General features: G+C 38.4%; 1 protein-coding gene across 1 annotated transcript in view; it reads right to left on the bottom strand.

The window, feature by feature from the left end:
- Positions 1-12,270, bottom strand: part of LOC107567631 (inactive phospholipase C-like protein 2) — an 87,027-nt gene that overhangs the window by 10,901 nt on the left and 63,856 nt on the right. The window contains exons 2-4 of the mRNA XM_016253340.1: positions 8,810-11,299; positions 2,033-2,236; positions 166-241 (exon numbers count right to left, since the gene is read on the bottom strand). Of these exons, the coding sequence (XP_016108826.1) occupies positions 166-241; positions 2,033-2,236; positions 8,810-11,299 (2,770 nt within the window). The remainder of the gene's footprint in view (positions 1-165; positions 242-2,032; positions 2,237-8,809; positions 11,300-12,270) is intronic.

The following is a 12,270-nucleotide window of genomic DNA, read 5'->3' as shown; positions in this document are numbered from 1 at the left end:
CGTGAGTTTGTTTCCTGTAGCTCCACTAGTAAACAGACAAAACATTACAGTCATTAATAATGCCTAATTGTGACATACTGTATTTAAATGATCAACCGGCGATGTGCTTGCACTGTTAATCTCACTGCTAATATTATGTGTATGTGTGTGTTTGCACAACATTACCTGCTCGCTGTGCTTGTGTAAGTTTAGAGTACACGCCATCGGCTGATTCGATCAGTGTCCGACTCGTCTGGATCATCTATAGGAAACCAAAAACAGGAAACAGGAAGTCAGGTCTCAGCAGGAAGTGAGACTTCCAAATCAGGAATGCCCCCCCCAGAGAAGCTCAAACTCACAAACACATTCACACACTCGTAATAAGCTCTATTGACAGAAGAGATTGAGCTGCATTCCTCAGCCCAGATAAGATGTGTTTCCTTTCGTTGTCTCTTTTGTTATTGCTACTGGTTCAATTATACTGTTTAAAGCTAAATTTTGAATCAAGTAAGAACATACACACAATATATTATGTACACACATTTGTTAAACTGCTTAGGCATTAAGCGTGGCTGTGTCTCATTCCACTCCCTGGTTTGTTAAAATGTAAATCTGTATATTGTAAACCTGAAAGCACTAACCACTATAAACTAACCTGGACCAACACAAAAATTCATGCTGGTCTAAATTTCTACTGTGAGACAAGGCAATGCATTCCTGATTCAAAGTCTAACAAATACTTTGACACCTGACAAATAGTTTGACCCTCATGGAGGCCTAATTCAAAGTGCAAATCCTACACAGCCAATCTTCGGCTGACAAGCACTGACACGCGCACACACACACACACACACACACACACAGCGTACATTCCTGCATACATTATATATGAGGACGTCTACTCATATCAAAATGGAATTATGACATGAAAGGGAAAATAAACGGCAGGGTGTGATAGAGCAGCTTTGGAGGGTATGGAGTGTGTGTGTGTGTGAGAGAGTGTGTGTGTAATACAATCAAATACACGCTCACATCTCTGCAGAATTTAATCTGTTGTAGTAAAGTCCCATTATAAAGGAACAAGCAAGAAAGAGCAGAATGCTGCAGCTATTCTGCTGTAGGCTATGACTGAATTCATAAAAGCAGTTAAAGTTAATCTACATGCTGTATAACTATATAAATAAATATTTCGATTTATAAATTTATATCTTGATTTATTATTAAGTACAGTATAAATCATATATTAAAATATAAAACAAACATATATAGGCACTTTTCTATTCAGAATTTAAATCTATATATTAATATTCACAACTATAGTTTCAGCATTTATGGCATTATATTCAGACTGCCAACTACATATTCAGGACCTATGATTATTAAAACTACACATTCTGGATTTATGACATACATGGGTTTCTGAAATGATGTTCAGATTGTCAACTATTCAGATTTACAACAATATATTCTCGATATATGACACTCTGATTTTCAATTGGGTACTCAGGATATGACTTTATATTGTATGTATTGTATGTATTTAGGATTTATAAAAATATATATTCAGATTTACAACAATATTATATTCTGGATTCATGACATCATATTCAGATGTGCAAATATTCAGGATATACTGTATGTTTATTTATACATATTTACAACTATATATTCAGGATTTATGACAGTATATTAAGATTTGCAACTATAGATTCCGAATATATTCATATATATTCATATATTTTGGATTTACAAAAATATATGTTGACTTGCAAAAGTGTATTCAGGAATTATGACTTATGAAATTATTCAGATTTACATATTCAGGATTTATGATTATATACAGTGTATGTTTATCTTAATTGTTAAAGATCCTATTTTTGTTCAGTTTTGCAGAACAACTATTAAAGAAGTTAATGTAATATTAAAACTCATGTATTACCAGCATGTTGCCTCCTGCAGTATTTACTGCAACCTAACATAGATTAATGGTTCACATGTGCTAGGTTATCCACATTGCATCACATAAAGTTCACGCTGTTGAATTTCACCCTACCGTGTCATAAGCGGTGAGCACTTTACGCAGCAGCTCTGGAATGGGGCCATGGGCTTCCATGGTGGGATAGGCCTCGCTCAGATCTACTATTACCCGCAGCGCTCGCTCACTGTTCATCAGCCAGGAGGACACAGTCAGGATACACTGTTTCATGTTAGCTGCCGGAGTCAAGCCGCAGAGCTCCTTGAACGACACCATAGCATTCTGGTGAAAAGGATAGCACAGAAGACATTAGCTTTAGTGACATGTATGAAAACTGCAGGTCAGTTTCACATTCAAGATAAATGTGCAATTACCCACAGCAACAACACACAGTGTAATGCTGTTCAAATACATCTACCTCTGACCACAGAGAAGCTCCTGTTTGCCTCAACCAAGGGAATTAAACTTTCCTCTCTGTTTTTGCTCAATAATTGTAGAATGTACACAAGAGGACATGACAGTTGGAGGCTAGATCAAAGTCACGCACTAGATCGTAATGAAAGCACATTCAGCTCATGGAGTCACAGAAAAGACAAAGCTTTGCCTTCTAGTAACTAACGCTGAAGAACTAAATCACCACTGAGAGTCTGTGAACTGCTCTTGCCAACAATGTTGCCTTAGTTCAGGAAATTATTAGGGATGATATCATACACATCTGAGAAAAAATGATGTTTCTATGAGAGCTCTGTATACACAGAAGGTCTTTGAGAGAAGAGCAGCATGGTTTAAGTTCCCATGACATTAGGATCTCAGACTACTTGGATTTTGGCTTATTTGCAGACTGATGCTGTGTTTGTGTGTGTCTTACGAGAGTATCAAGCAAGCCAGTGTTTTGATTCATGAGTGTGAGGGTGGAGAGCTGCTTGTGAGCCTTTGACACTGAACATAGCAAAGCTGTTTTCCTGGCCTCCTGACACACACACACACAAACACAGAGAGCACCTTAAGGGCTTCACGATTAATTGGAATTAAAATTAAACAATCGTGATATGGTTTAGTGCAAGTATGTGCTTTGTGTATCACAGTGAATCGCTGTCTCAGCGCGACTTGGTTTGCTGTAAATGTTGCTTCACGCTCACCCATCTCTGAATCTATGGATCTGGGTTGCATATACAGTACACCATGCATTTGGGAACGCAACATGTGTCAACCATTCACAAACTTATATTGAGAATAGGGCTGAAACGATTATTCGACATCTTTCCTCTTAATAATAAAATTAACACACAACAAAAATGACAGCGGTGAGAAAACAGCAATTAAGAAAGCATCTGGTCATAGTGATGTTTGCACTAGCTATTTTTCATACAGTTAATTAAATGGTAAATTTCTCTCATCTCATTTGTGTGACAAATACATTTATTTGTATTGTTAAATGTAATTGTATAATAATTGTAAATGCACTATATGAATATATAATTGTTTGAAAATTTCAAAAGCTGAAGTGATTACCTTGTTTTATCTTTTAGTTGGAATATATGTAACTCAATATTTTAACTAATTTTAAAAGCTGAATAATAGAACCAAGCCCACTGATTAATCTGTGAAATAATCAACGATGTGTAATAATCGTTAGATTAACTGATTATCAAAATAGTTTGTTGCAGCCCTAATTGAGAAGCACTTAAACTGGCTTTTGCCAACAAAAAAGAAGCTTTAATATCTTCCTGCGGGTTTCCACCAAAATAAAAGCTAGATGATTAACATTTCTGAAACAAAGAAATTAAGCTATAAAGATTACTATGGTAATTATATAGTTGTAATAATAATAATAGTAAATAATAATAAAATCTTTTGATCTTTTATTTTACAATAGTTTACATTTTTTATTATATTAAACTACTATTTTTAACACATCCAGTTATTTTTCCCAAAATTGTGCAGACTTCGAGCACCTCTTACCCAGATCCAGAGTGTGTTTGTGTCTACATATATGCTAGACACTTGAAAAACACGACAAACTTGAGAGAAACATCCAGTCCTTATTAGACTGCACATCAGAGCTGTCTAATTAAAGAAGATGAAAAGAAGAAGTCCACAAAAGATGTTCTGTGGGATATTTTGGAGATATATTGAAAACTCTTGAAGTTCAAACAGCATCGGTCCCCAGTCACTGCATGAACAAAAACAGTTCTTTAAAACATTCTTCAAAATATCATTCATACAAGTTTGAAACAACATGATGGTGAGTAAATGATAACAGATTTGTCATTTTTGGCTGATCTATTCCTTTAACAATACTCTGGTTTTGGTGTCATAACAGCATTTGTCAAGCTGACAACCATCTCCAGACACATGCAGCCACATACTCTTTCACACACGTGAATTTATATTTAGAGCATTTATTAATCTGTTTTCCCTGTGGGGACAACCCTCAGAAGATGCTTTCAACAGGATTTGCTATTCCCTTGGGACATTTTCAAAAAATATGGTCCCAACAGTAATACCAAAACGTGCTCACACAAACCCACCTAGCTACTACCATGGGCAGCAAAATTACAAATGTTTATAACTGAGACTGACGCTTGCGTGAAAGGGAAATTAATGGTGTTTTTAAATATAGGTGTTTAGGAACAGACTTGGACTATCTGTTGTGTTCATACAAGAGAGCTATCTCAAACGCCCACCCACTCATATACATGAGAACAGCTCCTCTATTTTGTCTAATGCACTTTTTTCTCCATTCATCATTCATATTTGCTATCCTCAGTTTAATGAACTCTATGCTGCATGGTCCAAATTCCATAATTGAATTCACACACAAACTGTGTGGCACAGGCCAGGAGAGCGCGGGAAAGAGCCGCTTCCGGCACACGCTCGGATAATGTGTTCCAGACACTTCGTCCTGTGTTTGTGAAAACAAGGGTGTTTGTGTTTGCATGGGTCAGGAAGAGGGGGTGGGGGGTCACGCTAGCTGAGCTCTAATGCGAAAATGGATCAAAAATATAGTGTAAATACAGACTATCGCCACCATAGATTTGGGTACAAATTGAGCTTGTGAGTCACTGAGAACATAGAGAATCACGAATAAAAATTAATTTTGATTATGTGGAACTTGAATTAGGAATTAACCAATAGAAAGAAAATTCACAACAAAAATCTATTTAATATCTCAGATGTTTCTATTAGACACATTAGTTTAAATGGAGAACAAATGGAGAATTTATTTCACCCAAAAATGTAAATACTTCATTTACTTTACCCTTGTGTTGTCCCTATTGCTTTCTTTCATTTGTGGAACAAAAGGGGGCCACAAGGGGGTGCTACGGGGGGTATTTAATGTATTTAAATACATTTTATTGCTTTTTTAAAAAAGGTGAAATGAAAACAAAAACTACAAATTATACTGAAGCTTCTAATATAAAAGCACCATTAAAGCATCATAAAAGTGGTCCATATGGCACACTAAACACTTTAGCTCTAGCTCTCCTTGGCATGTTCAGGAGAGAATGAGCAATTTCTGATTCATGAACAAATGGTTATTTTGAGTCAGATCTTTTCAATGAATCAGTGGATATTCCACAAAAGAAATAAAGTCATATGGCTTTAGAATGCAGAAACTCCTGAATTTTTTAACGAAACAACAATTCATCTGTTTCCAGAGCTATAAAAATGTAACCTTTGAGCAATAAAACCTTCCTAGCAGGGCCTAAAATGAACACTTGACAAGCGCCAAATGCATGCAAAAATCAGTGCTGGCGAGTACATGAAGCAGTGTTACTCGCCAGTTGGCTTTTTTATTAATGCTAACAAAGTCTGAGAATGCGATATGGCTTAGCGCGATTATCAGATCGCAAAGACTGCGCTATAATTATGTAAAATGTAATCTTCCTAGTAAAAAGCAGTTAAAGCAGAAGTTCATTATCATGAAACTCCATATACTGTATGCTCTTACAGTTCACAGTTCTCACACAATGACAGCTGTGATTTATTATTGCCGTTGAAGCATAAAGCTGTCGCTCTATGGCCATGAAATACTCATATTTACCTATTAAACACTGCAGCACAAGTCTAATTCATCCACTTACTGGCTCTGTGGTTTAGACACAGTTATAGAGCTCAGTCTAGAACAGGCACGTTAACTTTACACAGGATGTTATGCTAGTCAAAAGTGCTGACTCATGACAGTTTGCATAGTAAACCCTGTGTGTTGTGCACGCTAATATGTGCATATTTAAAGCAGAGCAGATTTAGATTAAAATCAGGCTTCAATATGGTTGCAATACACACGTTTTTTCCCTGCATTGAAAGATCACTTTCTCGTGATAGGCTGATAGCATCACATTTAAAACTGACACGCAAGCCACAATAACAAATGGCTTTGTGAGACTAAAATAGTTCAAGATGTGCTTTCAAAAATAAAAACATTAAAGTATGCATACCAGAGAACCATAATCGAATCATCTACATATTCACATGTGAGTCTGTGTGTGTGTGTGTGTGTGCTGAAGTTATTTCATTAGTGTGAGAGTGCGGTTCACAGCAGTGACCGATAAGTCTACACAAAGAGCGCTTCCTGTGGGATTGCTATGACACCATGGAGACCATGAAGACATGCTTGCTGCTTAAGTGTATGAGAGAGACACGAAGAAAGAGGAAGCAGCAGACAGCTTGATGTTGAAACTTTACAAATGAGGATAGAGCAGAATAACATCCTGCCAAGTGGATCACCTGCCGCTTGATGCATACTGGTGCTCTGCTCTCATCGTCCCTGATCTTATTCCAAGATACAGCAGGACGAAACAAAGCCTTATACAACACATGCATTCTTAATAGCAGCATTAAAACCCTACACACATTCTGCAGTGAGTGACTGGAGTTGTTCACTGATCCCTTTAACTGTTTGCACACTTGAAAGGAGTGTTTTCCTGCACCCTTCCCCCTTCTTCTCTCCTCTTTCGTGGACACGCATCAGTTTCTCACATCAGTAATCAGTGGAGAAACCGGCTAATAGGAAACATTTGAATTGCACAGCGACTTTTAGGAGGTTGAATTCTGGATTTCTTAAACAGGTTTTAAATAAATTTGAAGTTATAATAAATGTAAAAAGGTAATATTGTTTTTTTTTTTCAATTGTAATTTAGCACAATTATCTAAAAGACTTTAGATTTTTAATAAAGAGATTTTTTAATAAAACATGATTTAAGAACTGGATGCATCCTCTGTATATTACAATTCTAGTCAATACCAAAAAGTTACAATCATTTTAATATTATTACTGATGATAACTAATAAATTGGCAAAATTAGACGTCACATCATTATAATGCACAATACAAAAAATAGATATTCATTTTGAAATCTGCTTATTAAGATGAATTTTAACAGTGTTTATTATGTTAAAATATTTTTCTTTTTAAAAGATTAACTTTAAATGAGCATTAGATGATGGCAAAGGTAATCTAAATGTAAAAATACACAATGCACACAGTGTTAAACATCCAATATCAGCTGCAAATCAAGCAGAAGACTGTTTAAAATATACTATGTAAACATTAAATGCACTATAGGTCACTTTGGATAAAAGCATTGTATATTTTACAATAGTTTGCCAAATGTAAACGTAATCTTTCATTACATTTATTTAAAGTAGACTAGAAACATTTCACAATATAAAAACTAGGTGAACATATGCAAAACCAGAGAAACTGACAATGCAAGACAATAAGAGTATGCAAAAACATAGATCTGTGGAATAGGAACAGCAGAAAATGCATCCTGGCAAATGAAATAACACAATTACACACATACGTGCACAAATTTAAAGACCAGAGGAGAGATCCAGAGCAGAAGGACAGCTCAAGCTGGCCATATGTTTTCTGTCTCTAATCATCTAATGGGATGTCCTTTGAGGTTTTAGTCTTCTTAAATTAGGACCATGTGTTAGAGGACAACATGTTACATCTGCTGAGCAAGAGTCATTTGAAATCAATATTATTTGCAGCTTGCATCCAATCTTTCATGACATGAACAGGAATGATGTATTGCCTTCTTAACCCTGCAAATTTACTCCACCATTATTCAATGACAAAGCTTGATTAACATTCTAGCATTTGAGAAACATCTGCAGTCTCACTGATTTCTCTGTAAAAGAAAATGTAAAAGCTCTGTAAAAGCACAAACATTTTTTAAAAGATGTGAAAGCATCTTTAGAGAGGAAAATCAGGTCTCCAGTTTTAAGGGCATTACTAATGAGCTCAACAACAAAAGCTTCCACTTGGTTTCTTTCTTGTATAATTTTCTTTCTCTCTCACTTTTTACCTGTCCCTGACTACACAGGCAATTTTAAGTGTGTGTTTTCAATACCATGTTGTCATAATCCTTGTTATATCCTTGTTGTATCCTACCCTTTACCTCCCTTGAACTGCCTGTAGGGCCAAGGCAGCTTGTGAAAACTGAAAGTGGCAGCTGATGCCAGTTGACAGGGAAGGAATTTACATTTTTTTCTTTGTGAAATCTTCATATGACATTGCAAGCAAATTTCACTTTTATACTTATTTATTATTTGGTTTATTTAAATGTGAAGAGGAAGGAATGTGATTTCTACTGATGACCCCCCCACCCCCACCAGACCTCTTGCTTAGGGCCCCCAAAACTCTAACCATGCCCCTGCCTAACTTTGCTCTCTAATGAGAAAATAACATTTGACAGTGTCATCGAATGAACTCCTGAAGCAATACAAATATCACTAATACTTTCAATATCAGCGGTTGTTGCCTATGCATCAATTTCACAAAAATTTCTCAGTGCAAACAGACTCTTAAAAACACTGACCCTGAAAAGACCGAATTCATACCTGCACATTTTCCCGTAGGTCTGTTGCTTCCCGTAGTGGCTGGGTTGATGCCCTGAAGAGCTCATCTACCACTTTGATCCCTGTGGTCTTAGTGGAGGTGTATTCCCTTGCTTTGCGGCCCTTTCTCACAGAGAGACCCCTCTTATGGGCCTTGCCCCCACCTCGACGATTTGTAATGGCAACGTGAACAAACAGCGTGGTGTTAGGCAAAAATTCTCCTGTAAGTGACTGCAGTGGTACGTGCCGGTAACCAGGAAGCAGGCATTCAAAAGGAATGGTGTACTGGCCAATAAATTCATCGCCAATGTAGTCATCATCAAGGACAACAAAACGCAAAGCAGCCAATTCGGGAAGGTTGATCTGGAACTCAAAGCTTTCATCAAAAATTGGATTGTCACCATTTTGAGAGACAGTTTTTGTGCGTTGTTCTGCGCAGTCTGCAGGAATTCCGTGGATCTCCACGTAGATGTACGGCTCTACCACATCGCCTTTAGCAGCCGAGCCTCGAGGCTTTGGTAGGTTTTGACCGCTGATCACCTTGATGTGGAGAAGTTGGGCTGAGACTCCCGGAAGTGAGTCACGAGCATTGGCACTAAAATATGACACCTCCTCACGCATTATAGCTGGACGCAGGACATAGCCGCAGTTGCCATTTTGCCTAAACCAACCAAGGTTTAAATCCATCATCAAACCTGGAGTCTGGTAATTCATGGCCACGATTTGGCAACCGCACTTCCAGAAGTCCTGTGGATTCATGTTGCTAGCATCAATGCGCATGGGTGTAGGGTACACCCGTGACAGAAATCGCTTATTGTAGGAGACGAAGTCCTCAGGAAACTCATTGGCAAAGCGGTTGGCATCAACCTCGTTAAAGGAGCAAATCTCCCAATGCTTCTGTTCCCGTTTCGATGTCTCAAAGTCACGGAACTGAACAGACTTGCAGAGGGTGACTAGGTCAGAAAGTTCTTTGCAGAGTCGTAACCGTTTGCAGCCAATCCCGTTGAGCTGATCCTTATCGTCTCCACCCATCATTCTCCTGGACATCTCGAAGCCTTCTTCTTCATCTGTGACCTCCCCTTCAGAGTCTTGCGAGTCTGAAGGCAAGCTTTTCCCTTTGATGAGTATCTTTCCCTTAAGTTTTTCAGGGGAGGGCAAGTAGTGATCCTCCATATTGGGAGGATCAACGTGCAGTTTGTCCCCAAGGATCTTCTTCAGGTGTTGAGCCATGACCCTCTGCTGGGGAACACTGCAGTGTGTGACAAGACAGAGGATTAGTGGATACTCTGAACTCTCAAAGGCATACTGGTTAATGACATTTAGAACTTTACAGAAGGCCAGCTGGGAGGCAACAGAGCTACCGACATAGACAAGGGGCTCACAGTCAGTGCCATCCCAGACTACAACCTCCAGGCTTCGACAACCCATGCGTAAAGCCCGAACATAGCTGCTGAGGTCTGACGAGCCCCAATAGTGATCTTCCAAAAGTGAGGCATTGTGGGAAGAGTTGATGTAGTAGTGTGAAAGGGGCTGCGTCATATCCTGACAAACATGCTTGTGCTGCGGGTCAAAAATGTGGCACTCGGATGACAGGAGGTAGTGTGTGAAGCCATCTATGGACAAGTAGCCATTGTTACGTCCTTCAGCGGAGGGTTCGTACTTGTGCACAATCTCCCGACACATTTCCTCTGTGACTCCCTCGACTCCCTGTTCCACCTCCACAAACAGCATCAAGTCCTTGGAGTCCAGGTACTCTTTGTTGCTGGAGAACTGCACCAGCAAGAAAAAGATCTCAGGGCGTGTGCACAGTTCACAATAGGCCTCTACAAATGTGTCTAAATCAATGCCTTCACCATAGCAATCCTTAGCCTTCTGTAGCTCTTTGAACTTCAGTTCAATACGGGACTCCCTCATGCCAGGATTGAGACCCTTGATGATTTGGGTAGCCCGGAATAGGTCAATGTGTCCTTGCCTTTCTGGATCAGCTAGCTCAAACACGGACCCAATCCAGGACGTTCTTACACTGGGTTGACTAGCTTCGACTACACCCACCATGTGCCGCCCGTATGAGACCAGGTACCGCAGTCCCATCACCCAGGTGCTCACCACATCTGCTGTGCTGGCGACCAGATCCAGGGACTCATAGTTGTCTCCGTATATAATTGAGAATGCACACTCATCCGGGAACTGATCCGAGAGGCCGTTACTGCGTAGGACGGGTGTTTTCTTTCCCAATCGAACTTCTTTGATGCTCTTGATCTCAAGCTTGGCCTTCTCTGAGTCTTTCTTCGATGGTTCCCAGCGGAGCCAGCGCATGTCAGGGTCCAACAGGAAGTAACGATTGTACATGCGAGAATTGGAGCGAACTTTCTTCATCTCACAGCCTTCCATCATGAAAGCCATGCAGGCAGCTGTGCTGTTCATCTTGCGGTCACTTGGCATGGAGCTGAATGAGACCGTCTTCTTTCTTGCCTGCCTCTGCTTTGAACCATCCTGCAGAAAGAGTAAAAAAAAGGCCAATAAGTATATCTGACACAGGCAATCTAAAAAGCAAACATTACATATAATCGTTTCTTATATAGATTATCAAAGCTATGGAACATACTAGAATGCATATTTTAAAAATCACTATGCCTTGAGTTGGGATGTTGAAAGTTCTGGTACTTTGGCACCACACAAACACCTGCCGAGGATTAAAAATCACAGTAAAGCCTAGGCTTTGGGGTGTAATAGTACAAGTATTCATACCGAATTTTCGGTATGGGTATTTCTGTTCGGCATCTGTACCGAACACATACAGCAATGTTTTAACCACTGCACAAATACAACTTTATTGGAAATTTCCAGTTTTATATATTGTTGCTTTTGATAAGAAAGAAAGTCTAATTTTAACCCATTTTTTCAGGAAATTCAAACAATAAATGACGTTTTGACATTCTTTGATGTGGTGTGACAGTTTGCTGCATAAACGCCACAGTTCAAACGAGCGACAACAAGCGAGTAAGCGTGATGTTTCCTTCCTGTTTACCACTAGTTTTAACGTGAAATAAACATGAAAGAACATCTCATGTCAACTGGAATCGCTCAATCAGTGTTTCAACCTTGGAAAGATGTCAATAAAACAGCTTATAAATAAAATGTCACGTAGCAATTCATTTAGCAATTTAAGTCAAATTAAGCTGTGTCCACGGCTTGTTAGTTCGCTAGAGAAATGAAGTCTAGAGAAGAGCATTTTGCAAAATATTACACTATCTACTCATATTTTACTTTACCTGTTAGTGATGTCTTAATTATTTAACGTATGCTTAAATAAATTTATTATGAAACAATTTATGACAGCCACTGTGTAAATGAATATATTTTAACAACAAATAGAAATGTTATAATTTATAAGTTAATTAAAAAACTGCATTATGTGCAATTTACATGTTTGCATACAATTTATTTTTAAGTTTAGTGTTGAT

Source organism: Sinocyclocheilus grahami, unplaced genomic scaffold (genome assembly GCF_001515645.1).
Source record: "Sinocyclocheilus grahami isolate Dianchi unplaced genomic scaffold, SAMN03320097.WGS_v1.1 scaffold27.1, whole genome shotgun sequence".
In the NCBI taxonomy this organism is placed as follows: Eukaryota; Metazoa; Chordata; class Actinopteri; order Cypriniformes; family Cyprinidae; genus Sinocyclocheilus; species Sinocyclocheilus grahami.
Note: the sequence above shows the minus strand (reverse complement) of the source record. Positions and strands in the feature narration are given on the sequence as shown.